This window comes from Psammomys obesus, unplaced genomic scaffold, assembly GCF_907164565.1.
Source record: "Psammomys obesus unplaced genomic scaffold, mPsaObe1.curated_primary_1811, whole genome shotgun sequence".
Taxonomy (NCBI): domain Eukaryota; kingdom Metazoa; phylum Chordata; class Mammalia; order Rodentia; family Muridae; genus Psammomys; species Psammomys obesus.
Genome location: NW_026585797.1, coordinates 33,104,632 through 33,130,666, shown reverse-complemented (window position 1 = coordinate 33,130,666; position 26,035 = coordinate 33,104,632). Strand labels below are relative to the sequence as shown.

Sequence of the window (26,035 nt, the reverse complement as noted above, 5' to 3'; positions counted from 1 at the left end):
GTCCGGTGGTTAAGAGTGCATGTTGCTCTTGTAGAGGGCACTGGTTTGTTTCTCAGCATCCACATGAAAGCTCACAACTATTGTAACTCACTTCAGAAGTCTGACCCCTTTTCTGACCTCCTTAGTCACCCAGCATGCACAATGTACATACATATATACATGCACACAAAAAACTCATGGGCAGAGAATAGAAAATAGATAAATCTAAACTCTTTTTGAAAAATCCAAGTGAACTCTTAAGATTAAAACAGATACATATAGCCAGGTGTGATGACACATGCCTGTCATCCCAGCACTTGGGAGGCAGAGGCAGACAGATCTCTGTGAGTTTGAGACCAGCCTGGTCTACAAAGCCAGTCCAGGACAACCAAGGCTACAGAGAGAAACCCTGTCTTAAAAAACCGAAACCAAAACCAAAAATAAAAACAACTCCCTCCCCAGAAAAACCCCAAACCAGGTGCATACACTTGCTGTAAGGATTTGTGTTTTGATATATGTTAGTTCAGTGAGGCTTGTTTATCTCATTATATAGAAAACTATAATAATGGTTATACATTCACATTTGTCAGCCTTTCCTACTGAGACGCATCCTGGTCATTCCTCCCTCTTGCTCTTGGACTTATTTTTCTTTTAAGACACGGTCAAAGTTGAGATCAGACTATGTACTACCCTAAGTTACTACTGTTGTATGAAACAGTGTTTTTTGTTCGTTTGTTTGTTTTTAAGGCTCTGCACTGTCTTATAAGGCCCCATTAAAAAATTAAAAAAATAATTTTAGAAAGCTCTCAAAAACGGATTCATTTTCATTTTATGGTATGACTTTGCTTGCATGTATCCCAAGTGCTTGGGTCTGCAGAAGCGTGTGTCACCGCAGCTAGCTTTGTCTGCCTTTCTTTGAGACAGGGCCTCACTCTGTAACCCAGGCTGTCAGTGATGTCCTGCCTCTGCCTCTAGAATGCTGGAGTCACACACCTGTGTCCCAGGCTTGGCTAAAGTGTTTTTACTTAGCTTGTGAGAGTCAGCATTCTCTTTCCAACATGTGGGTTTCAGGAATTGAGCTTTGGTCCTAAAGCTGGCAGGAAGCACCTTTACCTAACTCTCACTAGACCCTGTATGTTTTCTTTAAGAGAGATTGCCTTTCTTCTTCAAGAAAGGATGATATAATGGAAGTCAATGGGTCCACTTGGTCTTTCTGAATTCTCCTTGCTCCCAGTTCCTAAATCTTTCCCTTTATCTGGCTGAGGACTTCATCATAAAAAGATAAAACTTTTCATATCAAAGGTACTGACTGAGATAGAAAAGGTCACCAGCGCCAGCCGGACTGAATGGATTCCTCACTGACCAACAAAGCTCCTCATTGTCCTGGCTTCATTCACGGTTCACAGAGCCAAACTTGTTCCTGCCAGCCAGCAGCGGTCCAGATTCACTTTCTTAGAAATAAGCTTGAGAGGAAAGACGCAGCCAGTGAGATGGCTCAGCAAAGGGCCTGCTGTCAAGCTTCACTGCCCCGAGTTCGATCCTGGGGTCCTGAAGAGTGGAAAAACAGGAGAACCTCGCACAAACTGCCCTCTCCTCCCGATGTGTGGACCCACACAGACTCACAAAACAAATAAAAACATAACTTAAAAATTGTAATTAAAAGTGTGCTGTAGTGGCCAGAATTAACCTCAGCACCTGGGAGACAGAGGCAGGAGGATATCTGTGAGTTCCAGTGCAGCCAGGGCTTCATAATTAGAAACAAACAAAACTAAACAAAAATTTATTTATTTTTTTTTAATGGAAAGGAAACAAAAAAATAAGTGAAGTTAGCAAGTGGTTCCTTATGGAGGTAACTCTTTATGGTGTCTGTGAAAAGACACCACATTCAATATTTACATAAAAGTAAATTTACTTTTGCTTTGAACATAAGCCTACTATTTAAGTACTTCCTTTACACTCTATATCCTTATATACATATTTATTTCCTCTCTCTGACAACAGGGAAAGCTAACCTGAAGGAAAGCGAATCTGTCCCAGTCAGAGGCTGGCTCTGGACTCAGATCTCCCTGAACCTCATTTGGAAAGCTGGAATTCTTTCCTCTAAGGTTGCTGCAGGAGAGAGGGCAAAGTCCACTGCCAAATCTCACTTTAAATCTCAGAAGTTAAAGTGTAAGCCAGGCAGGAAGGTGCTGGCCGGTATTCCCCTAACTTCTAGAGGTGGAGGTAGAAGGGTCAGGAGTTCAAGGTCAGCGTCCTGCTACTTATCAAACTCAAGACCTGCCAGGAATACAAGAGAACCCCTCCCAACTCAAACCACAAACCTCCATCTCAAAACAAACGATTTAAGGCGAAACATTATACACATCTGCCAGCATAGGGATGCAGTTGGGGAGTGCAGAAGAAACCAAAGACCACGTGTCCTTGGAATATCTGACCTTCCTCATCCCCGTAGCGCCCCCCCTCCCCCATTGCACCTCTAGATGTAATAATTCCAGAGGCCTCGAGGTGGTGCTAAGGTTGTGGCCTCGCAGAGGAAGGTCAGGGGGACCTAAAGGGGACCGTCCTTGAGTATTTACTGTCCAGTTTCACCTCCAGGACGACGACCCGACTACTCAGCAGAAGCCTCCAAACTCCATTTTGCCTCTCTCAAGACTTTCCCATCACCTCAGAGAGGTGTATCAGACATTGGTCAGTCCGAAGTTGGGGGACAGACTCCTCTGAGGACTCTTCCAGGCCCTACTCTGCACCTCTATGACCACTTCTGGCCAGGCACCCACCTGTTTAACAGCCACACTGGCCCCTTCCCGCCCTTTAATCCCCTAAACAACCTTGTCACCTCAGTTCAGCCTTTCACACTTGAGGCAGCATTGCTTCCCGTCCATGCAGTTAAGATCTGCTCAAAACGTGCTCCAAGTACCTTCTCCAAGTCACGGGTTGCGATCTGTACTGAGCGATTATTTCTAAGCTTTGCAAATGCCGCGTGGATTTAATCACCCAGCCATGTAGACACAGTAGAGCTAAACAACGGAATGAGTGTGAGAGAGACTACAAGAATGAATGAATGTATGAATGAACGAACGAATGAATATGAGAATGAGAATGAATGGACTTGAACTGTTTTACAGGCCACCGCCCGAAATCCACCAGATTTCGGGTGCCCGGTGTGGCCTCGGCGGACCAGCTCTCTTGGGTGGAGCTGACAAAGTGCCCGAAGGGGCGGAGTCTACGTGAGCGGGTTTCGGGCGGGCCCGCGCGCCAGGTGAACTTTTGATTCCCACGTTCACGTGGGTCGGGGCAGGTGGCCAGTGGGGGAGGAGGGGCCCCGAAGCTGGGCGCTCCCCTTGTGCGGAGGCGGGTGGCGCCTTGGGTCACCGCGGGGCGGGGACGACACGCCCTCTCGCGAGCGCGGGCTGTGCGGAGGGATCGGTGCCGGGTGGCCGCGCCGCGCGGGGCCGCGGACGAGGCTGCCCCAAGCGGGCAGCGGCGGCGCGGGGCCGGGCCGGGAGGCCGATCCTGCGGATCTGGAGGCCGGAGGGGCCATGGGGGCCGGGGCGGGTGGGCCGGCCGTCCTGGCGCTGCTGTTCGCCCTGTGCGCTCCGCTCCGGCTGCAGGCGGTGGAACTGGGTGAGTGACCGTGGGACCCGGGGCTTGGGGGCGGGGTGGGGGGGCTGTGGGCCTCGGGGGAGCCTGCGGAGGGTCGGGCGCTCTACGCCAGGCCGGGGATGGGCTGAAGTCAGCGAGCGCATTCCGAATCGCGTCCCAGAAACCCCTTCCTTCCCCCACAAGAGCGCGGCAGCTTGGCGCCTGTTCCCCGGCTGCCTGCGCGCTGTCCCCGCCCGGCCACTTAGTTCGCAGACTTCCCGACCTTGGCGGCGGGGTCCGAGTGGCCTGGCCCGGGTCCGAGCCTCTGCCTAAAGTGGGGTGCTTCTGCGACGCTGGCCGGGGAGCAGGCTGCCCACGGGGACCTCCCCGCCACCTCACACGTCTCGGGCTGGCGACCCCAGTTGGAGCCTTGAGGCTCGGGTCCCACCAGGGTATAGGAGGGAGTCGACTGCGGCCCAGGCTGCTTTTCTTCGCTAGCTGATCTTTGGCTCCCATCACCGCCAGAGTAAAGCAGGAAACTAGTTTCCCAGCCAGCCCAACGTGGCTCTACTTCGTTAATCTGCTCTAATTAGTTCTCCTTGAATAGGAAGGGCCAGCTTTCTGCCTTTTTTCTCTTTCTTTCAGTTTTTGTTTCTCTCATCTGCCTTTGCTCCTCTTTAACTGGGGTTAATTAATGGCAGTGAGCTTATGCAGGATACTGGGATGCCGCCCCCGCTCCCGCTACGCTTTCTGGTGAAACCGATATGGAAGCTAAAGCCATCGCTGGCTTTTATTTATTTATTTATTTATTTATTTATTTATTTATTTATTTATTTATTTATTTATTTTCATAGAACGGTGCATCATTTATTTATTTATTTATTTATTTATTTATTTATTTATTTATTTTCATAGAACGGTGTATTCGTTCACCCAAGCATTCAGCATGTTTATAGTATTAAAAACACAAAACAAAAGTGTAAAGTTATTTTGTTTAGAGCTGCTGTGTTAGGTTTGCAATATGTAAGATCTTATGAATCTTTTATGAAGGTGCTGTTTTGGGTTTGTTGTTTGTTTGTTTGTTTGTTTGTTTGGCGGTGCTGGGAATGCCTGTGCCAGACAAGCCTTCCACCAACTGAACTATATTCCAGACGCCAAATGTTTTAAATGTTGAAAACACTTACTCAAGTCGATGTTTGAAAAATAAAAACATTTTTTATTTACTTGGTGTGTGTTTTAAAAAAGCTTTATTTTTAATTATGTATGCTTGTGTCTGGGGTTGAGATAAATGCGTGCGAGTGCAGATGTCCAGAGACCAGAAGTGTCTGATCTGTGTCTGGGTCCTGAAGTTACAGGCAGATGTGTGTCCCTGGGTGTGGGTGCTGGGAACCAAGCTTCCGGTCTGATGAAAGAGCAGTATGTGCTCTTAACCGCTGAGACATCGCTGCAGCTCCATTGTGAAAATTTTTAGTTAACTTACGGTTATTACTATCATTTGCTTTTGAGACAGGGCTTTATTTTGTACCTCAGGCTAGCCTGAAACCCATATGGAGCACAGACTACCCTTGAATTCATGGTAATACTCTTTATGCCTTCCAAGTGCTGGTATTACCGGCATGAGACACCATATCCAGCTCAATCGGTAGTTTTACTTTGTTTCCAGCTTTTGCTTATTTCTTTTTTAAAAATTTACTTCGTTTAATTATATCTATGGATGTGGGTTTGTGCTTGTGAGTGTAGGGAGCGTCTGAGGCCAGAAGCCGCAGAGCTGCCCATGGCTGGTGTTACAGGCAGGTGTGATCACCTGATCTGGGTCCGGGGAACTGAACTTGGCTCCTCTGCGAGAACTAGAGGGTCTCTTAATTGCCGCAGTCCATTAATTTCTTTCTTGCTTTTTGTTGGTTTGAGGCACACTGGTTAGCCTGAACTTCGGATCCTCTTTCCTCAGCCTCTGAAGGTGGGATCACAGTGGGAAGGCACTTTTCTCGTTGTACATCCCTAAGTCTGCCTCCACGTGAAAATGCTTATCTGGGCTATGTGAGCAGTTTAGAAGTATGTTTGTTTAGATTCTCATGCGGCTTTACGTTTTAGCCTTTGTTGCCATTGACTGATGGAAGAAGACACTGCTATTTGGGTTATTGTGGAACGTCCTACCTAAGTATTTAGGATTTTAAAATAAATGAGCACCATCAAGGTGTGCAGCTGTGCACCTTTAGCTGAGGCACTTTGGAGACAGAGGCAGGAGGATTGCCTCCGATTCCAGGCTAGTCTGGATTGCATAGTAAATCTCTGGCCAGTCAGGGCTGCATTGCAAGACTGTCAACATGAAAACTAACCAACTGTCCAACCAACCAACCAACCAATTGTGTGTATTCAGACACATAAGTTAAAACAGGTTTGGGATAGTTATTGAAAGAGATTTAGGAACTACATTGTTGAGTACTTTTTTTAACATTTATTTTTTATTGTCTGTGTCCTTCATGTACCTCTTATCTGTGTGCAGATAAGAGGACCGTTTGCAGGAGTTTCTACCAAGTTGATTCCAGGGATGAAATTCAGCTCCTTAGACTTGGTAGCAAGCACCTTTACTTCTCATCAGCCCTCAGTTTTGTTTTTGTTTTTGAGGCAAGGTCTCACTCTGCATCCCAGAATGGCCTGGAGTTAGTATGTAGCTAGTCTGGCCTCACACTTGCTATGTAAACAAGAGTGATCTGGATTCCCGATTCTCCTATCCCCATCTCTTAAGTGCTAGGATTGCAGCCTTCCTCATCTCATATAGCTTCTGTGAGTGTTAAAGCCATCCTCACATCTGTGATCTTCCAGAGTATGTGGTAGGACAGTTTTCAAGTGTTATAAACGTAAACAAACATATTGACTTCAGTTCTATCAGATTTGCTACAGACTCAAAGTTATGGGGTTGCTGTCCTAGGGTTTCTCTTGCTGTGAAGAGACACTGTGACCATAGCAGCTCTTATAAAGGAAAACATTTAATTGCCCTGGCTTACAATTTCAGAGGTTTAGTTCATTATCATCATGGCGGTGTGCAGACAAGACTTAGTGTTGGAGAAGGAGCTGCAAGTTCTACATCTTGATCCACTGGCAGCAGCAGGAGACTGGCTTGAGCTTCTGAGAACTCAAAGCCCACTCCACTGCGATGCATCTTCTCCAAGGCCACACCTCCTAATGGCACCACACAGCTTATGGGGCCATTTTAATTCAAACCACCAGAGTTGGGTAGTGTTGAATGACAGTGCTCTCAATACTTAAGCTAGTTTACTAGTTTATTTTGGTTAAATTACAAACATACCACATTGACTTGAATCTTTGTTGTTCCTGGAGTGTGGGGCTTCCTGGTCCAGTTTCCTGGACCTGCCTAGCTACCCGTGTCCATGGAAGCTTTGCAGCTACAGCCCCAGTAATCTTATTTATTTTGCTTTTTTTTTTTTTTTTTTTTTTTAAACACAAGGTCTGGCTGTGTGGCCCAGGCTTGGCTTTATGGCTCAGGCTGTCCTCACACTTGTGATCCTACTGCCTGAGACTCCCGTGTGCTAGCATTACAGGCATGGGTCACGATACCATGTGAATTTTTTGTGTTAGGCCCTGGTGGCCTCATGAAGCTGCAGTGATTCTTCTGTATGGCTGCTGCTTGCCTTTACAATGCATATATTCAGTTTCTTAAAATCTGACCTTCCCCAGGGTACTCACCCAGCACTGTTCTCTTTCCTTTGCTGGTTCATTGGGACTCACTTTCCTGAGGTTCTGTATTTCTACAAACTATTTCACGTGATTTTTTTTTAACTTTTGAATAATATGATACATAAATTGCCCATTTGTGTTGATTCTGTTTGTGTCAGTCTATGTAGGTGGATTTAGTTCAGCCTTATTACTTGATAAAGTTCTATAGAATAAAATAAACTTAATTCTTTTTAAAATATTCTTATTCCTTGACAATTTCATGTCAGTTACATGTATGTAATGTATTTTGATCATTATTACCCCCATTGCCCTTTCTTATTATCTCCTACCCTTTCTTTCCCCAACAAGTCTGCCTTCTTACTATCGTGTTTGTTTGTTTGTTTGTTTGTTTTAATCCACTGAGTTAATTAAGAGTTGCCTTCTTGAGGGCAAGTATGGGGTTTCCTGGAACATGGGTAATTTACCAGCACCTACAGCACTGAAGAAAAATGACTTCTTTTTTTGAATTTTTTATTTATTACAATTTATTTATTAGTATCCCAGCTGTAACCTCTTCCCTTGTCCCTTCCCAATCCTGCCCTCCCTCCCTCTTCTTCCATGCCCCTTCCCCCATCTACTGATAGGGGAGGTTCTCCTCCTCTTCCATCTGACCCTAGCCTTTCAAGTCTCATCAGGAGTGGTTGCATTGTCTTCCTCTGTGGCTTGGTAAGGCTGCTCTCTCCACCCTCTCAGGGGGAGGTGATCAAAGAGCCAACCACTGAGTTCATATCAGAGACAGTCCCTGTTCTCCTTACTAGGGAACCCACTTGGAGACTAGCTGCCAAGGGCTACATCTGTGCAGGGGTTCTAGATTATCTCGGTGGTTGGAGTATCAGTCTCAGAAAAGACCGACCCCTGTGCCCAGATTTCTTGGTTCTGTTGTTCTCCTTGTGGAGCTGCTGTCCCCTCCAAGTCTTTCTATCTCCCCTTCTTTCATAATATTCCCTGCATTATGCCCAAAATCTTTCTCTGTGGTAGGCTCCTGTCCTCTTCCTTGTTTTCTCCCTCTTCCGGTGTCCATCCCATTTGCCTTTCTGAATGAAGATTGATCATCTTACCCAAGGTCCTCCTTCTTGCTTAGCTTCTTTAGGTGTACAGATTTTAGTATGTTTATCCTATATTATATGTCTAATATCCACTTATAAGTGAGTATATACCATGTGTGTATTTCTGTTTCTGGGATTCCTTTTTCCCAGCAACCCACCTGCCTAGTGGAGACTCTCTGTTATCCATCACAAAATGACTACTGCCTCACTCTAGTTCGGGTCTCCAGCAGATTATGTCCAGAAGACAGTATTTCATAAAACTCTCTCCCATTCTTTGGCTCTTACATTCTCCCCAAAGGGCCCCTGAGTGTTGTGACGGAATCTAAAAATCCTGATTCTCCTTTCATCAAAACGTGTATATGCAGTTTCCTTCCTGGTAATTTAAATATAGGAGGAAATGAAAACAAACTGTTGATACTTTGAGCATCAACTCCTAGATGTTTACAAATAGCTTTAAAACCCACAACCAACTTCCTGGTTTATTGCTGTTTGAAAGTCTAACCTTCACTAGTAATTTGTATTTGGGTAGACATGTGACCTACTGGTATTTGATGTTTTAGGTAAGTGGCTTTTTAAAAAAGTAAGTACAAGTTTATTCTGCACCACTGTACCCTCATGCACACCTTCCTGAATCTTATTTGTCCTGGGGAGATGGAGAGGCTAAACCAGTCCTGCAGGCTAAGTTCCCATCCCTGCCATCCTTGCCTTAAGCATAAGCATTTGACAGACACTCACTGACTATTTCTGATTTGAACTGAACAATCTCCAGGGTTTAGGAGATACTTTCAAACCATTTCGTAATTAGTGGAAAGAGTGCTAGAGAGCTTAATGAAGTTCTTTATGGAGGTACATCTGCTGCTTCCACTCATTAATTGTGTTTACCAAGCCCCACTCCCTTGGCATGCTTACTTCTGTACGCAAGGATGCCTTTGATGTGCAAGCACAGGGCCTGAGGGGATGTGCCAGCACAACAGTCCGCCCAGAGCGCTTGGCTCCAGCAGAGTGAATGGTTTGCCATAATCAGAAACATTGTACCTCGTATCTGGCAACAAAAAGATGCCATGTCAAGAAGTCAGCCAGGAAATTCAAAGGATGTCGTTAAGGCAGGATTTGAACCCTGAATAATGTTTCACATGGTTTACTAACTTTTCATAATTTGAACTTTGTGATATAAAACAGTGGAAGATCATGAAAAGCACAGTCTTTGAAAGTTAGACCTCTATCATTAATGAGGAATTATGGGGTGTTTCTTCTTTCTCTTTGTTGTTGTTGTTACTCTCTGTCTTGTCACCCAAGCTGGTCTTGAACTCTCTTGTTAGGTAATGATGACCTTAAACTCCTGATTGCCCTGTCTCTCTCTTGCAGGCAGTAGATGGTATTAGAGGGATGCACCATTATGGCCTGGTTTTGTTGCTGTTGCTATTTTTTCTTATATATTTTGTTTGCTTGCTTTTTATGTATTGCTTTGTTCTGAGACAAGGGCTCACTCTGTAAGCCCTGGCTTGCCTGTAACTTCCTGTGCAGAGCAGGTGATTATATATTTTTAAGATGCATAGGGACATGAACCAATTGTCGACGTTTTAGTCGTGTTAAGGTAGGAAGAATAGTGACAAAAACTTCCTTAGAGAAGCACAATGGATGTTTGGACTGCTCTTTCTGTTTGTCTGCATCCTAGAGCTTTAATTCAGAGAGTGTGAGCCCACTCTGTTCTTGTAGGAGGAATTGGCTGCTTTCTCTATCTCAGAGGTAGTGCCTGCAGCCGGCTAGACATAGCTCTCAGGACAGTCAGGGCTCAGGACTCATTCAGCGTTTTGTTCTTGTTATTAACTTGACAGATTAATCAAGCTTTCTCATTCTTCCTGGCCTGCCAGCTCAAATCCCTCCCCTGCTGTGTTTCCCTCTACTCAAGCCTGTCTAGCTTCACTAGTTGACTTTCTTTCTGCTTCTCTGCCAGGCCCCTTCTAACTCAGAGTCTTTGCATGTGCTGTTTGCTCTCTGTGCCTGCAGCTGCCTTGTCTATCCACTTGGCTCATGCCCTCCTGTTCAGATGTTGCCACCAGAGTGGACTTTCTCAACCACTTGAAGCCCTGTCTTATTCCCAAAGCCCTATATTTCCCCTTTCCTCTTTTCTGTTTTCTTTAGAGCACTTGCCCTCTTCACATAGAGTGTACTGCTTACATTTCTATTACTGTATTTGTCTTTCCTCCTGCTCAACTGGAAGGTCCAGGAGGAGGTTGTGCGGTGAGCAGCACCTGTTGCCTGCTCAGTAGAGCTGTGCGCTTAGTAGGGCTGCTTGGTCAGGAGGGTTGCTTGCTTACTGCAGTTGGGGAGAGAAGGCAGTGAAAAATCATGCCACCTCTTGCTAGGGCCTAAATCTGATTGGTTGAGAACCAAAACCTGGACACACAAAAAATAATGTGATGGTCTGGCCCAATTGTTGTTAGTATGTGAGTAGACTGAGAATAAGGATTTAACAGAACTCAGGTTGGTGAGAAGGCTCAGCCGGTAAATTTGCTTGCCACCAAACTTGATCCTTGGGACCCACATGGGGGAAGAGAGAACTGACTCCCACGGGTAGGTCTTTGGTTTCCACCTGTACAACAAGGTGAGTGTGACCTGCTCTCCCCTGTATATACGTACAAAAAAAAAAAAAAAGATTATGAAGTAATTTCTACAGTGGAAGATTCTTGGTGTCATCTTCCAGGTATTAGGTCCCTGCTTTGCATACATTAGAAAGTACACAGTTGTTTGTCTTGTGTAGCAGGGCACACTTATCTGATGGGGGAAGAAAAGAAAACCGTGTGACCTTCTAACAGTGTAGAAATGAGGTTGAGCCTGTAAGCCCTGGCACACTGAATCCAGAGCCAAAGAAGACTTAGGATTTGGGGGTGGGGGAGTGGGAGGGGTGAGAATTGAAGAGGGGGAGTTGTTGCAGGGGTGGAGGACAGGCTGGAGAAGCTGCTCAAATCTGTGAGTCCAAGCCTGATTATTTTCCCACTTGTACCTGGTACAGGGCCTGGCAGATAACGGTTCCAGATAACTATTGCCTGAGTCAGTGCCCAGCTGGAGCAGTTATGATACCTCAGCTGTGGTTTGGAAGATAGAGGGGAAGGGTAAAAGTCACAAAGGTATTTTCAGCAGCATTTGTATGTAGGAAGTACTGAGGCATGCCAGCCCTCCATCACTTCAGCAGAAAATGAGAGAGAACTTCACGGGGAACGTTTACTTTTTGGCTCGTGGTTTTAAAGATTTATTTATTATTTATACAGTATTCTGCCTGCATGCAGACCAACATATCAGAAGAGGGCACCAGATCTCATTATAGGTGGTTATGAGCCACCATGTGGTTGCTGGGAATTGAACTCAGGACCGTTGGAAGGACAGCCACTGCGCTTAACCTCTGAGCCATCTTCTCCAGCCCAGGCTCCTGGTTTTAAAGGTTTCAGCCTAAGGCTAACCCGCTGGGTTGTTTTCTGGGCTTGTAGCGAGGCAGAGCCTGGAAGTTTGTGATGAAGAGATCTGCTTACCTCAGTGCGATCAGGAGGCAGACAAACAAACAAGGAGCCAGGAGCATGAGACACACTTCAAAGGTGAGCCCCACAGACCTGTCCTTCATACCTCACCTCTTGAAGTTTGTCATTTCTCTTTCCTTTTCAACCCAGGAATTCTTCCATGGATCAATCCATCTGCAAGGCTAGAGCCCTCATCTTCTAAGCACTTCCCAAAAGCACACCTCCAGTCCTGTTGTGCTGGGGACCAAGTCTTCAATACCCAGGGGAGCAAGGCTTCAACAGCCAGCTTTGATAGACATTGCAGATCCGTGCCTCTGTAAACGTGTCTGTGTTCATGAAAATAGCAACGTTCATCTCCAGACATTCTGAGGTTTCAGAGACCTCTTAGGCAGCAGCAGGAGAGCAGCTGTGAGTTAGGTACTTGCTGCCCTGGGCATAGGGGAGGTGGAGCTAGTGGCTCCCCTGAGAGCCACAGCTGTGAGCACACTTAGGGCAGTAGGAGACCTGTATTACGTATTCGTGACATAAGCGCTGAGGTAAGCCATGTTGTCTAGTGTTGGTTTCTGTTAAACAATAGAAACAAAAAATGAAAAAATGTGTAAGGTATACTGAACAATAAAAAATTATAGTCTTTTTTTTTCAGATGGAACCCCATGTATCTTGTGCTGGCTTTGAAATGGTCAGGTAGTCATGGGTGACCTTAAGGCCTGAGCCTCTTGCTTCCACCTCAGTGCTGGCATTACTGGCATGTGTCTCTGGCTGGCCCTTTTTGTTATTTTTAAACAGGTTCTACTATGTAGTCCTTGTAGGCTTTGAACCTGCAATGGTCCTTCAGCCTCCCGAGTTCTGAGATTTTGGGTATACACCACTATAGCCTCCTTCCTGCCTTCGGATTTAATGCTGTTGTTGTTCTCTTTTTTTCTTTCTTTCTTTCTTTCTTTCTTTCTTTCTTTCTTTCTTTCTTTCTCTCTCTCTCTCTCTCTCTCTCTCTCTCTTTCTTTCTAATTCATCTTATTTATGTATATGGATATTTTCCCTGCATGCACATCAGAAGAGGTCATCTGACCCCATGAAACTACAATTATAGATGGTTGTGAGCCAACGTGTGAATGCTAGGGATTGAACTCAGGACTTCTAAAAGAACAGCCAGTGCTTTTATCCGTTGGGCCATCTCTCCAGCCGTTGTTTTTTTCATTTGACTCAATGACAATGATTCTGAGAGTTATTAGAAGAACTGAGATTTAGTGAGATGGAATCCTTCCTCCTATGCATATGCACTTCGTCTGTGTGAAATAGGATGCATTGCTTGCCATCATCCCTAGTGCCTTCACGTGGTTCCTACTCACACAAGGAAAACATTGTCTGCTTGAGCCCAGGGGAGAAATGCTTAAAGACATTTTGGAGGAACACAATGCCAGAGGGTAATTTATGCAACCAAGCTTTAAATTAACAGTCTTTGTTTTTCTCTTAGAGGTAATCACATTTGACTCTTGAAAATCCTAATTAATAGCTAACCATTTGTTCCTGTGACACTGATGAATTCCAATTCTAGACTACACAAAGGCCATGCAGTTTCCAGGACTGCAGTATGCTGGGTGTGTCATAGGCTTCTTCTCCCTCCTCAAGCCTTGTGCCTCGTACCTTGTCTGTCCCACTGAGATTTGCTCTTCAACACTGATTGTTTTCTCTATACATGTTGTATATATCTGTGTTAGACATACCATTTGCAACCTTTGTCTTTGTGTATTTTCCACATTTGGCTCAGTTAATTCCTAAGCTGACACCCGTGGGTAGCAGAGTGGCGCTGTGACTTAGATCCTGGAGTTTGTGCTTTGCTGACTTATACATCACATATCCCGAATAAAAATGAGTATTAGCAAGTTGACAATACTGATTCCAACTTTAGGAGTAGATATTGAGGATAAAGCTACCCCAGAATGGTAATTCAGGCACTTTTCACTTTTAAAAGATTCCAGTATTCCTGCTTTTATCAGGTACTCTTTTGGTCTCTTCCTCCTCAGACTGCATCTTGCCAGGGGCCAGCAGGACAGTTATTACAAAGAGCTCTGAGAGATGTAAAATTCCAAATGCTGAGTTTTAGCAAGCTCTCCAGGTGACCAGTGGAGCTGAAGCTTGAGGAACAGCACTTTAACCCACAAACCTGTCATTTTAGAGCATCTTTTAAGAACTGCAGGATTGGAAGCAAAATGAAGGACCTCTGTTGGAGGTAGATTATTTCCTGAATAATCTAGTAAAGAGCACTTAAATAATTAAAAAGGAAGGGTAACAACTTCTCATGTAATTTTTATAAGAAACCTTGATTAAACATCCACAGTTGTTTGTATTGCTTTGGTTTTGGTTCTGATTTACTTTTTAGCTCCCATCTTACAGCATATCCCAGGCTGCTGTAGAACTTACTAGGTTGTCCTCAGAGTCAATGGCAATCCTCTTCCCTGCTCCTCCCAGTGCTTAAATGATGGGTGTGGGCTACCAAGTGGCTCCTCATGTTAATTTTGAGACAAAAAGACTGCAACTGCAAATGACAAAAGGTGACACAGACTTCAGTACCAGTAATGTACGCCTGGAGAGCATCATAATTGCCTCACAGTTCCTCACCTTAGCTTTGGCAAAGGTGGCTGAAGGGTACAATGATTCTCTTCTGTGGTCTCTGGAGTGAGACTAGATTCCTATCCTGTCAGCCACATGGGCTCAGCTATACTGGCCAAAGGTCTAAGTACTGCACACACCAGATACTGACTGGTCATGGGGGGATGTGTGGTAAAGAGGGACTCAGGGCTTCAGCTGCGTTCTCTTGGAAGTATTCCTTAAGCTATGGAGATGTACTTGGCTACTTGAGATATAACTCTTTCTGTGTGTGTCTATGTGTATGAAGTGAGTTATCATTGTTTATCAAACAGGATTGTAACAAAGATTAAAATAGCATATACTTTAGAGTTCTTAAAATAATCTATTACCTAGTAGAATAAACACTTAGGAAACTCTGATTTCTGGCAAGGGCTCCTACATAATTCTTTTTTTGACCTGGCTGGCCCCCAACCCCCATTTCTCTTTCTGTTCTTATTTATTTATTATTATTTTTTAAAGATTTATTTCTTTATTATGTGTTCAGTGTTCTGTCTGCCTGTACATCTGCATGCCAGAAGAGGGCTTTAGATCTCATTATAGGTGGTTGTCAGCCACCATGTGGTTGCTGGGAATTGAACTCAGGACCTCTGAAAGATCAGTCTGTGCTCTTATCCTCTGAGCAATCTCTCCAGCCCCGTTCTTATTTTGTTGCTGTTTTAAAACTTTATTTATTATTGTTGGGAAAGGGATGTGTGAAGGAGGTCTGATGACAGCTTTGTGGAATTGTTTCTCTCCTTCCACCTTTATGTGGATTCCAGAGATCAAACTCTGGTATCAACAAAATACCTGTACCTGCTGAGCCACCTCAATGAGTCAACATTGTTTTCTTTGAGACAGTCTCCTGTAGTCCAGGTTGACCTTGAACTTACTGTGTAGCTGAGGAGGGCCTTAATTCCTGATCATTCTGTGTCTACCCTCAAATGCTAGATGGAGTTCCATGCTCTCACCTCTACTATACCCAGCTGTCTTATAATTTTTGAAAACTGTAAATGCAAAATGAAAATCATATGTGTGAAAGATAAATGTGAGGCACTCTCAACCTCTGTAACCCAGGTTAGCTCTGTACTTTGTAATGTTTGGATATCTAGATTCAATAGGAAAAAGTCACTTGAATATTGTTGGTATATTTAGTACAAAACCAACATTAGAAAACATGCATATTATTGAGCAGTGAGTCAGGAAAAAGTCTGACCAACTGAGGTAAATACCTGGGACCACATGTTGGAAGGACAGAACCAATTCCCACAAAACTTCCTTTGAACTCTACCTAGAGATACAATAAATAATTAAAAATTTTAAAAAGTAAGCATATTCTAGAGACAGGAAACATACCTACCCCCATTTGCTTATTTGCTTCCTTATTTTTAGAAATAGGGTCTCACGTATGTAGAAGTTCCGTGGAAATCCTGATATTCCTTACTCAAGAGCTGAGATTAGAGGTGTGAGCCTCTATCCACCATAGCCATTTACACAGTGCTGGGGATTTAACCCAGGGCTTCCTGGCTGCTTCGCCGTGCCCACTGAGCCATACCCCCAGCTTGCTTGCCTGTATGCTGCTTGCTTTCCTTCCTCTTTAATTGTTTTTCAGGCTTTGGAGGCATTATCTTAGTGAGGTGTCAGGCTGGCCTTGAACTGTCAGTGGTCCTCCTCTACCCTCCTAAGTGCAGTTACAGGCCATTTCACCATTTTGGGCCAAGATTTCTTAATTAGTCCTCAATTTAAGGAACAGCAGCTTGAACATTACATCAGTGGCCTCTGTTGTTAGTAAAGTTAGCTGCTAGCTTTCTTTGACTTTTTAATTCTGAGTCTGTGCAGTATAGATAAAACACTTGTCTTTGGGAGCTGGAGAGATGGCTTAGTGATCTTGTGGAGGACCTGAGTTCTCCACATCTCCAGCTCCCTCATCACCACTCACAACAGTCGGTCACTCCAGTTTCAGGTGATCTGATGCCCTCTTCTAACTTCCACAGGCACCAGGCACACATACAAGGAAAACATTCATATACATAAAATAAAAACTAAATATCTTTTGAAAGTTGTCTTAGAGGTTTTTTTCTATATAAAAGTTATTTTTTCTTCTCCTTATAATCTCATCCATGAAATTAAGAAATTCTTACACTTTTTTTTTTTAAACTTTGGTTAATGCTTCCAAAGACTTGTAACTTAGTAACATCAGTGGGAAAAGTCTTGCTTTTGAATGTCAAATCACATAGTTCAATTTCTGTATCATTTTTAGAACACTGAAGGACAAAAGTTCACTTGTCCACACTGGCCCTTTAGCCCCAGAAGTCCCATTATGGGATCTCTGTACATCTCACTGTGAGAGCTTCATTCGGACAGTCACCAGTATAATCCACAGAATTCTGGTCCCGGGAGATGCCCAATAAAGAAAGAGTTCCCTAGGAAATACTTCAGGCTGCTGCCCCCATTAGTGTCTCACAGAGCACTGTTAGGGCCTTTGCGTATGTGTGGTAAAGAAGAAGGTGGGATTCTGCAAAGTAGTTTATCTCAGTGCTGGGATCACATGTATGTGCTACCGTGCACACCTAGCTTGAATCCTTTTGTTGTTTTGTTTTTTTGAGACGGGGTTACTCTATAGCTTTGACTGTCCTGGCACTCACTCTGTAGACCAGGCTGTCCTTGAACTCAAAGAGATCCTCCTGCCTCTGCCTCCCTGAGTGCTGGGATTACAGGCGTGTGCTGTGGCACCTGGTCTCCAGCTTGAATTCTTAATACATTTATTTTTTTGTCTAGTTTGTCTTGAGACACAGTCTGGCCTTGCCATGTAGCCCAGTCTGGCCTTGTTCTCTTTGGAGATGATGGTATGACCTCAGTATAAATGTTCCAAACATTAGGACCAAAGATGCTGGTACTTTAGTGGTATGCTGACTGGTATTAAGTAGGCATTAGATAAATACTGGGGAGCATATTCTAATTTGACTTTCTAAGCAGTTTAAAGCTTAAGCACACACAGCCTTATTTCTCTTTACCACACCCTCTTACGGTTGGTAATTTAAAGATGAAGGAAACTGATACACAGAAAAGGGGGACTTCTCAATTGAGAACTCAGAACTGGTGAGTGATGCATTTGGAGCAAAGTCGTCACCTAATTCAATGTATATAATATTTTTAAATAGCATTTTATTTTATTTTATTTCATTTTATTTTATTTTATTTTATTATGTGCATTAATGTGAAGGTGTCAGACCCCTTGCAATGAATTGGTGGTAGAGACAATTATGAGCTGCCATATGGGTGCTGGGAATTGAACCTAGGTCCTTCGTAAGAGCAGACAGTGCTCTTAACCACTGAGTCATCTCTCCAGCCCCTTAAATAGCATTTTTTAAAAATGGTAATTTAATAAAGTATATTAAATTATTGGGCAGTCACCTAAGGCCCTGTGGTCAGGGTCAGGCAGGATTGTAATCCCTGAACTCTGTCCCCTTGCAAGGACGTGGAAGTAATTAAGACGTTAGGAAGTGCTAGTTGTACTGGGAGAAGACAAGAAAGAGGAAACGGTGATCAGAATGTATTATATAGGAAAAAAAGTCTTTGTGTGTGTGTGTGTGTAGAGGGGGCACCGGGGTGGTTGGACAGGGTTATCTGTGTATCCCTGCCTGTCCTAGAACTCGCTCTGTAGATCAGGCTGGACTCAGATTGGTGTGCCTCTGCCTCCTGAGTGCTGGGATTAATTAAAGGTATGCATCACCATGTCCAGCTTGCATTTTCAATTAAAAAAAAAATATGGCATGGTGGTTGCACCTGTTGGCATTGTGCAACTGTGTGAAGTAATGCGATGTCTTTCCTCTGCTCTTCTCCTAGGTACAGCCACTTTCCCTGCCTGTGGCACCCATTAATAGATGCTACTGATTTCCTGGATATACTGTATAAAGATATTTTGTGATTTTTTTTCTTGAAAATATGATTTTGTTTTTACTTACTGACTGCAAATTTATTGTAAATAATTGCCCATGCACTTTTTTTTTGTTTGTTTGTTTGGAAGGGTTTCTCTGTGTATTTCTGGCTGTCCTGGAACTCTGTAGACCAGGCTAGCCTTGACCTCAGAGATCCACCAGCCTCTGCCTCCCAACTGCTGTGATTAAAGACATGCATTACCACCGCCTGGCTAACTGTCCCTGTATTTTAAGTTAAACTACCTAAAATGAGATCTGAAGCACACGTATTTGTTTGCCTTCTAAAACTGTAAGCTTTCTGCCGTGTTGGTTTTTTTTTTAATCACCTTTATAAACAAAGACAAATGTTACTTTTAAAAAATAATTATAAGCATCCATAAAGCCTCACCAACATGGGTGCCTAAACATGAGCTGAACGAGGACAACAATAAACATGCTAAGGCTGATGAGGCAAGCTCAGGGAGTCCTTATCCCCACACAAAGAACTTCAGATAACTAAGAGTCCTGAGAGATAGAGAAACAGTCTTCCCCAAGGAAGAACAGACCAATTGGTTATCTACTAGCAAATGGTCAGCCCTGGAAACACTTACAAATGGCATCATACAGACTAAGCAGGTTGTGTTTATTATTTAGGGATATATATGTATATACATATATGTATAACAACAACAGATGAAAAGATATTAATTTGAAAGGGCAAGGCAGTATAGGGGAGGATTTGGAAGGAGACAAATGATATAATTATGTTATATTCTCAAAAAAAAAACAAAAACAAAAACAATTTTTTGAGCCAGTAAGATGGCTCGGTGGGTAAATGGTGCTTTCGGCCAAGCTAACCTGAGCTCAATCCCTGGAACCTGTATAAATGGTGGATGGAGAAAAGCAACTCCACAGAGTTTGTCCTCTGATCTACACACACACACACACACACAGACACCCCATGTCATGCTCTGTCCCCGCAACTTCTAAACATTCACACATGTAAACACAATATAATTTTTTTTTAATTTTAAAGAAAGAATTATAGTTAGGAGTAGGCTAGGGATATGATATTTGTTTTTTTGTTTTTTTTCTTTTAGGCAAACTTCTTTGTGTATTAAGAAGGGAACCAAATGGGAGAAGACCTTTCTCCTCCATTCCCCACAACACTCGGCTTTAACTTAAATTGTAGAGTCTGGAGAGTGATCAAGAGCTAGAGGTGCCCCTTTATTTGTAGCACATTAAAAAATAATAGTGAACTGGGTTTCGAGGGTCTCTTCCTTCGAAGCTCTTTAAATCTCAGAAATATGTACCATGAATGGCAGTCAGAAGTCCTTGATGGGTCTGTAAATGCCTCGCTTGTTTTTGGATGGTATATGTCCAGTGAAATTTTTCATTGATACAACTTGGTTTTGATCACTTCTATGGGGAGATATAGTAATTGTTTTTCTTTTTTTCATTTTGGGTAGAGTGCAGGCTCACTCAAGCTTCCTCACTGTGTAACCAAAGGTATCTGGTGTGCTGGGACTACAAGCATATGTCATAGCTACTGGCTTTTGTTTGTTTAATGTGGTGCTGGGGAGAGAACTTAGGGCTTCCTGCCTACTAGGCAAATACTCTACCAGCTGAGTTCCATTCCCAGACTTCCCAGCCCCTCCTCAATCCCTTCTTTCTAATACATAAAGAAAATAAATTGTTTTTGGTGTACAGCTCTGTAGGTGTAAAGCTCTGGGCCTGAGGCAGAAGGTTGGGGAGTCAGAAACTGTACCCTAGAGAGAAGGAAAGTACACTCATCCTGTATAAGGACACTGTGTTCACTAGTAACCCACTCTTAAGATCTTGGCTCTAATTCATTGATTATCACCTTTTACAGCCCCGCCTCTCAGCAGTGGTGCACTAGGACTTAAGTTTCTCACGTGTAAATAGGGTCTCAACAGCCACAGCACCTGTAAGATTAGCAGAGGGAATTTGTCAGACCAAGATTTGGGCTTTCCTGGGAGGGATTGGGAAGTTAGGCCATGCTTTGACTGACCCCAGCAGAATTTTGCAGCTGGGATCACCATATGGCATTTTCCCCAGTTGGAGCCTGGGGCCAGGTTTTTACAGTCCTTCATGAAGAACTCTGTGGATTTGGGCTCACCCTGGAAAGGAGGATAGGACCTTGGCAAGGTAGGAGTTGCCAAGGACTTAGAGATAAGGACTGCCAGAGGGCAGCAGCCACTGAGGGGACACTTGTGGAATCCCTTTTGTTCATTTTTATTCAAATGTTTTTAAGCTCCAGACACAAAACTATTATTAACTCATCAGACCATTAGCATCAGTTTTATCTGTGGTAAGATTAAGATTGGAGAGACTTATCAAACAATTTGGAAGAACTTAGTCATGTGTTTTCTAGCTGATAGCTCTGATGCCTTGCAGTACAAGTGTAGCATTTTCTGCTCAGAAAAATAAAAAACTGAGTAAATTCTGTTTTATGGTCAGAACTTCCTTTTACTTTTGTTTTTAAATTCCTGTATTGCCATCTAAGCCTTTCTTTCTTTGTTATTTCATTTCTTTTTCTTTTCTTTTTTGGTTTTTCGAGACAGAGTTTCTCTGTGTATCCTTGGTTGCCCTGGAACTCTCTTTGTAGACCAGGCTGGCCTTGAACTCACAGAGCTCCACCTGCCTGTGCTTCCTGAGTGCTGGGATTAAAGGGGTGCACCAGCATGCATGTCTGTTCTTTCATTTTTTTTTTTTTTTTTTTTTTAAGAAACTGTTTTTAAGTTCTTTGTTACTTATTGTTTAGTATTCTCACAGCACTTTGGAAGACAGAGGCACGCGGATCTCTGGGAGTTTGAGGCCAGCATGGTCTACAAAATAAGTCCAGGACAGACAAGGCTACCCAGAGAAACCTGTCTTGAGGGAAAAGAAAATTTTATTGTTATTGCCAGAGAGGGGTGTGTCCTGACATTCACAGGTATGTGGATATCACAGGACAACTTTGTGCAGTCTTGTCCTTCCATCTTTACCCCAGGCTTTTTTCTCAAGTGCCTTTACTTGCTAAGTCAGTGTGTCTCAATCTTCATAATGCTGCGACCCTTTAATACAGCTCCTCATGTTGTGGAACTGTATTACATGATTTTTGTTGCTACTTAATAACCATAATTTTGATACTGTTATGAATCCTAATGAAAATAAATGTGTTTCCCAATGGTCTTAGGCAACCTCTGTGAAAAGTGCCAGCTGACCCTCTCAAATGGATAACGACGCATAGGTTGAGAACCACTGTGCTGGGCCATCTTGTCAGCCTTGTTTCTCTGTATCTCCTGGCAGCGCACAAAGTATGGTTGAGCACAGCTGGACAACAGCAAAGTTTATAAGAGTATGGCTCAAAGCATAATTAGTGATACCTTGGGAATCTGGCCGCCTCACCACCAGACAAAGAGCAAGGCGATGATTGCAAGCTTGCCTTTGTGGTTGAAAAGATTGCAGTCATCAGGAGCTCATTTGATCTTAGACGTGGGAAGCAGTTTTCTCACGCCCACACATGGGTGATTGTGTGTGTGGAGGCTTGTCGTAACTTGAACGTAAGAGCAACAGCTGGAGCCATAATGAACTCATGTCTCGAGAAGTGTTTTCAGTCTCACGGTGTGTCAGAGCACCCTTTCCCAAATTACTGCTTGGAACTCATTAGTAAAGCAGGTTCAGGAGGCCAAGCCAGTGTGCTTTGACTGAGTTGCCGAGTGGAATCAAATGGGAAGCATGGCAGTGGGTGACATCTAATGGAAAAATTGGATGGATAAAATTTGTTTTCTGGTTTGTGCACTTGCATGCTTACCTGGGCTGTGATAAATCCATATGGGTCATAATCGAATAGGCTTTTTGTTTTCAGTCTAGGAACTACTAAATAATCTGTCTGGAAATATTTGTGCAATATTCATTACACATCACCCAAATAACTCTTCTACAAGTACAAAATAATGAAAAGCTTTGTATGTTTATAGGTGTAGTGTATGTTCTTGTGGTGTGTGTATATGAATGCATGTGCACGTATGCGCAAGTACATGTAGAAGCCAGAGGTCTGTGTCATGTCTTTCTCATTGTCCACCTATATTTGTTTAATTTATTTATTGACAATTTCACACATATATTTTAATTATATTCACCCTCATGACCCTCTCTTATCTCCCTCCTACTCTCTGGAATCTCCCCTTTCTCTCGCTGTGTGTGGGTGTGTTCATGTCCCACTAAGTTTAATTGGGATATTTTGCATAAGCATATGGGGGGGCTATTTACTGTGCCATAGGCTTTTTTACCAGTGACTATAGCATTGAAGAAAATGATTCCACCTCCCCTAGCAGCCGTCACTTGCCAGTGGCTCCTTACCTAAGAGTTGACCTCATAAGCCCCTCCCCTATCTATACTGGAAAGTTGACTGAACTCCATCTTGTGCAGATCCTATATAGGTAACTACAGCTACTGTGAGTTCATGACTGTAACAGCCATGTCCTATCCAGAAAACAACCTTTTGCAGAATTCCTATCCATCCTCCAACTCTTACATTCCTTACTCCCATTCTTTCACTATGTTCCCTGAGCCTTGGGGTTCGTGATATAGATGTTCCATTTTTGATCAGGCACACAACAATCACTTATCCTCAGCATATTAGACACTGCCCACTGCAAAAAAGAGGCCTCCCTTGCCAAGGCTGAGAGCAGTACCTATCTGTGAGTATAAGCAGTTTGACAAGCTATCAATTTAGCAGAACTGTAATAGCATTCCCCCACCCTCTTACCCTTGCCCCAAGGCTTAGGCCTATGACTTCCCTGTTCATGAGCTTTTGATAAGGCTTACAGGACCAGCCCCTTGATTGTTTGAAACTGGTTCTCTCACTGAACTTAGAGCTCAGCCATTCAGCAGTTCTCAACTTGTGGGTTGTGACCTCTTGAGGGGTGGGTCACCTAAGTCATTGGAAAACACATAGATATTTGCATTACAATTCACAACAGTAGCAACATGACAGCTATGAAGTAGCAATGAAAATCATTTTTTGTTGGGGGGTCACCATAACATGAGGAAGTGTATTAAAGGGAAGGTTGACAACCTCTGAGGTGCCCTTGAGCTCTAGGCCTCCACCTCACACTGGGATTGCAGATAAGAGCTACTGTAGCCAGCTTTTGGTTGGGTGCTGCTGGGAGTCTAAAGTCAGGTCCTTGTGATTGCCTACCAACCGCTTTCTTCTTTAGCCTGCCTCCTCCTTTTTTAGTTTTGCAGGTCTGAGACCATGGGTATCTCTTAGTTTCCTTTTCTGTTTGTGAAGCATGTATCTTATCAAAGGAAAAGAGCTGTTTAGGGAAGTTACTGTTTTCCTATCCTACTGGGAGGAACAAGAATAGACTAAATAAAGGCTCATTCCTGTACACAAGGATCAGCTTAATTAGAAAACAACTCATATCTATCTTCCTGAGGAACCAGTGTTGAAGGTGAAAAGGCAAGTCCACCGCTCTCAGCCACTGGTAGGTAGATGCCAAATCCACGGATTTGGCTTTGTACTCACACCTTTACGCTCCCGCGTTACTTGTTTAGGTCGGGATACAGGCCAGTTGGCAGAGTGTTTACCTAGCAAGCACAAAGTCCTGGGTCATTCCAGGACCAGCATAAACCAGGCATAGGTGTACATACCTATAATCCAAGCACTAGGAAGTTGGCAGGGGCAGGAGGATAAGTTCAAGACCATCCTCAGCTGTACAGTGAGTTTAAGATTAATCTAAGATGTGGGAAGCTCTGTCTCAAATAAAAAAATACTTGTAATACTCTATGGTAACTATGAACTCGAAGCAAGACCTACATCGTTCATAGCTGTGGCATAAATTTTTAATGACATTTGAGCTTATTGGTTTAAGGGGTGATTTTGCTGTCTATATTATATGGTTCTTGCTGAAAATAGACTTCACTCTTACAAAGAATGTTTGTTGACGTTGGTCTTTTTATATTTCTTCTCAGATTTAGTTTGTTCACATGCTAAGGAGATAAGGGTCCAGCGAGGTGGCTCAGTAGGTAAAGGCTCCTAAGCATGGCAATGGGACTTTGATCCTTGGAACCCACTGTGGAAGGCGCGAACTCCCAAAAGTTGTCCCCTGACCTCAACACCACCACATGTGCCTTGGCACTTGTGTGCAGTTCACCAGTCAATAAACGTAAAATAATTTGTACAAATTATTTAAGAAGATAAGTACAAAATTTAAGAAGAGAAGTGTATAACAAATAAGATGAAAAATCACTTGGAAACTTACACGTTCATGTTTTGTATTGTATATACAAATATACGCACACATACATTTTTTAAGACATCTCCCTTTGAGAGACCAAAAGATTAAAAATGGCTATTTTAATGTTTAAGGCCTGAACTAGCTAAGTGAAACATTTTCAGTAATTCCCTGCTTTCTTTTCCTGCCCACTAGAGATAAAGTTGCTAGGAAACTTGCCCATCCCCCTAGGGAGGGACACCAGATCCCTTGGGGATCTTCCTGTAGCCAGTCAATTTAAAATGCAGCATCCCTTTTGCCTTTCGCCAAATAGATGCTTGCCAGGCAGGAATTGTCCCTGCTTTGGGCATGCTGGGAGGGACCAGAATCTTTAAATCACCCAACTAACTTGAACACGAGGCACAGCTTTGGTGGTGGGGGGAGTGAGCCCAAGCTGCAGCTTGTAACTTGTAATAAAAAAAAAAAAAACCTCATGTATTTACAGCAGAGTCTATTTTTTCCTGGTCTTTTGGGGTTCGCGAACTGGGCACAATACCTCAAACTCACTATATAGCCAAAGACGACCTAGAACTTCTTCCTGGTCCTTCTGTCTCCACTTCTGGAGTACTGATGGTTCCTGTGAGCTCAGAGGATGACTTGAGGGAATTGGTTCTCTTCTCCCACCACTGAACCCAGGTCCTCAGTCTTGGCTGCAGACACCTTTACACAACAAGCTGTCTTGCCAGCCCTTAACTCTTCTTTCTTTAATGAGTATTGTTACTAAGTGTTCACAGAGAAAGTAGTTCCGTGTACAGATTACTTTGAGAGTGCTAATGGAATAGCTTGGTAAGTGCAGGTGCCTGCTGCCAAGGTGGACACCCAAACCAACTTTAATTCCTGGGACTTAGGGGGTGGAGGCAGAGAACTGACTCCCGAAAATTATCCTCTGATCACCAGGTGTGCTGTGGCACACGAATACCTCATATATCTCCACCAGTAAATAAGCAAATGCAATCATTTTTACTTATTTTTATCTTTGAGACAGACTCTTACTCTATAAGCCCTGGATGGCTAGAACTCCTATGTAAACCAGGCTTGCCCCAAACTCACACAGAGTTCCAGCTGCCTCTGCTTCCCGGTGCTGGGATTAAAAGTATATATCACTACATTAAGCCATTTTTTCATAAAGTATAATTTTATTTTATTTTTTTCCAGAATATGATTCTTCCAGCCACATGCAACTAGCACCTTTCGTGGGCAGTTGTGGGGTAGCATCAGCAGCTCTATGTCTTGTGGGGTGTTTGGTCCTTGTCGACCATCTTGTAGTGAATGGCACAGCTCTCGAAGTAATGAAGCCTGACATAAGCTTGAGAGGCACATAAGCAACAAAGACACTGGGTTAGGGCAGTGCCCTCTAT

General features: G+C 43.5%; 1 protein-coding gene across 1 annotated transcript in view; it reads left to right on the top strand.

Annotated features, from left to right (window-relative positions):
• Positions 1-3,306: 3,306 nt before the first annotated feature.
• The window catches only part of Dcbld1 (discoidin, CUB and LCCL domain containing 1), a 70,366-nt gene continuing 47,637 nt past the window's right edge, over positions 3,307-26,035 (top strand). Inside the window, exon 1 of the mRNA XM_055599390.1 lies at positions 3,307-3,603. Within this exon, the coding sequence (XP_055455365.1) occupies positions 3,519-3,603 (85 nt within the window). The 5' untranslated portion in view covers positions 3,307-3,518. The remainder of the gene's footprint in view (positions 3,604-26,035) is intronic.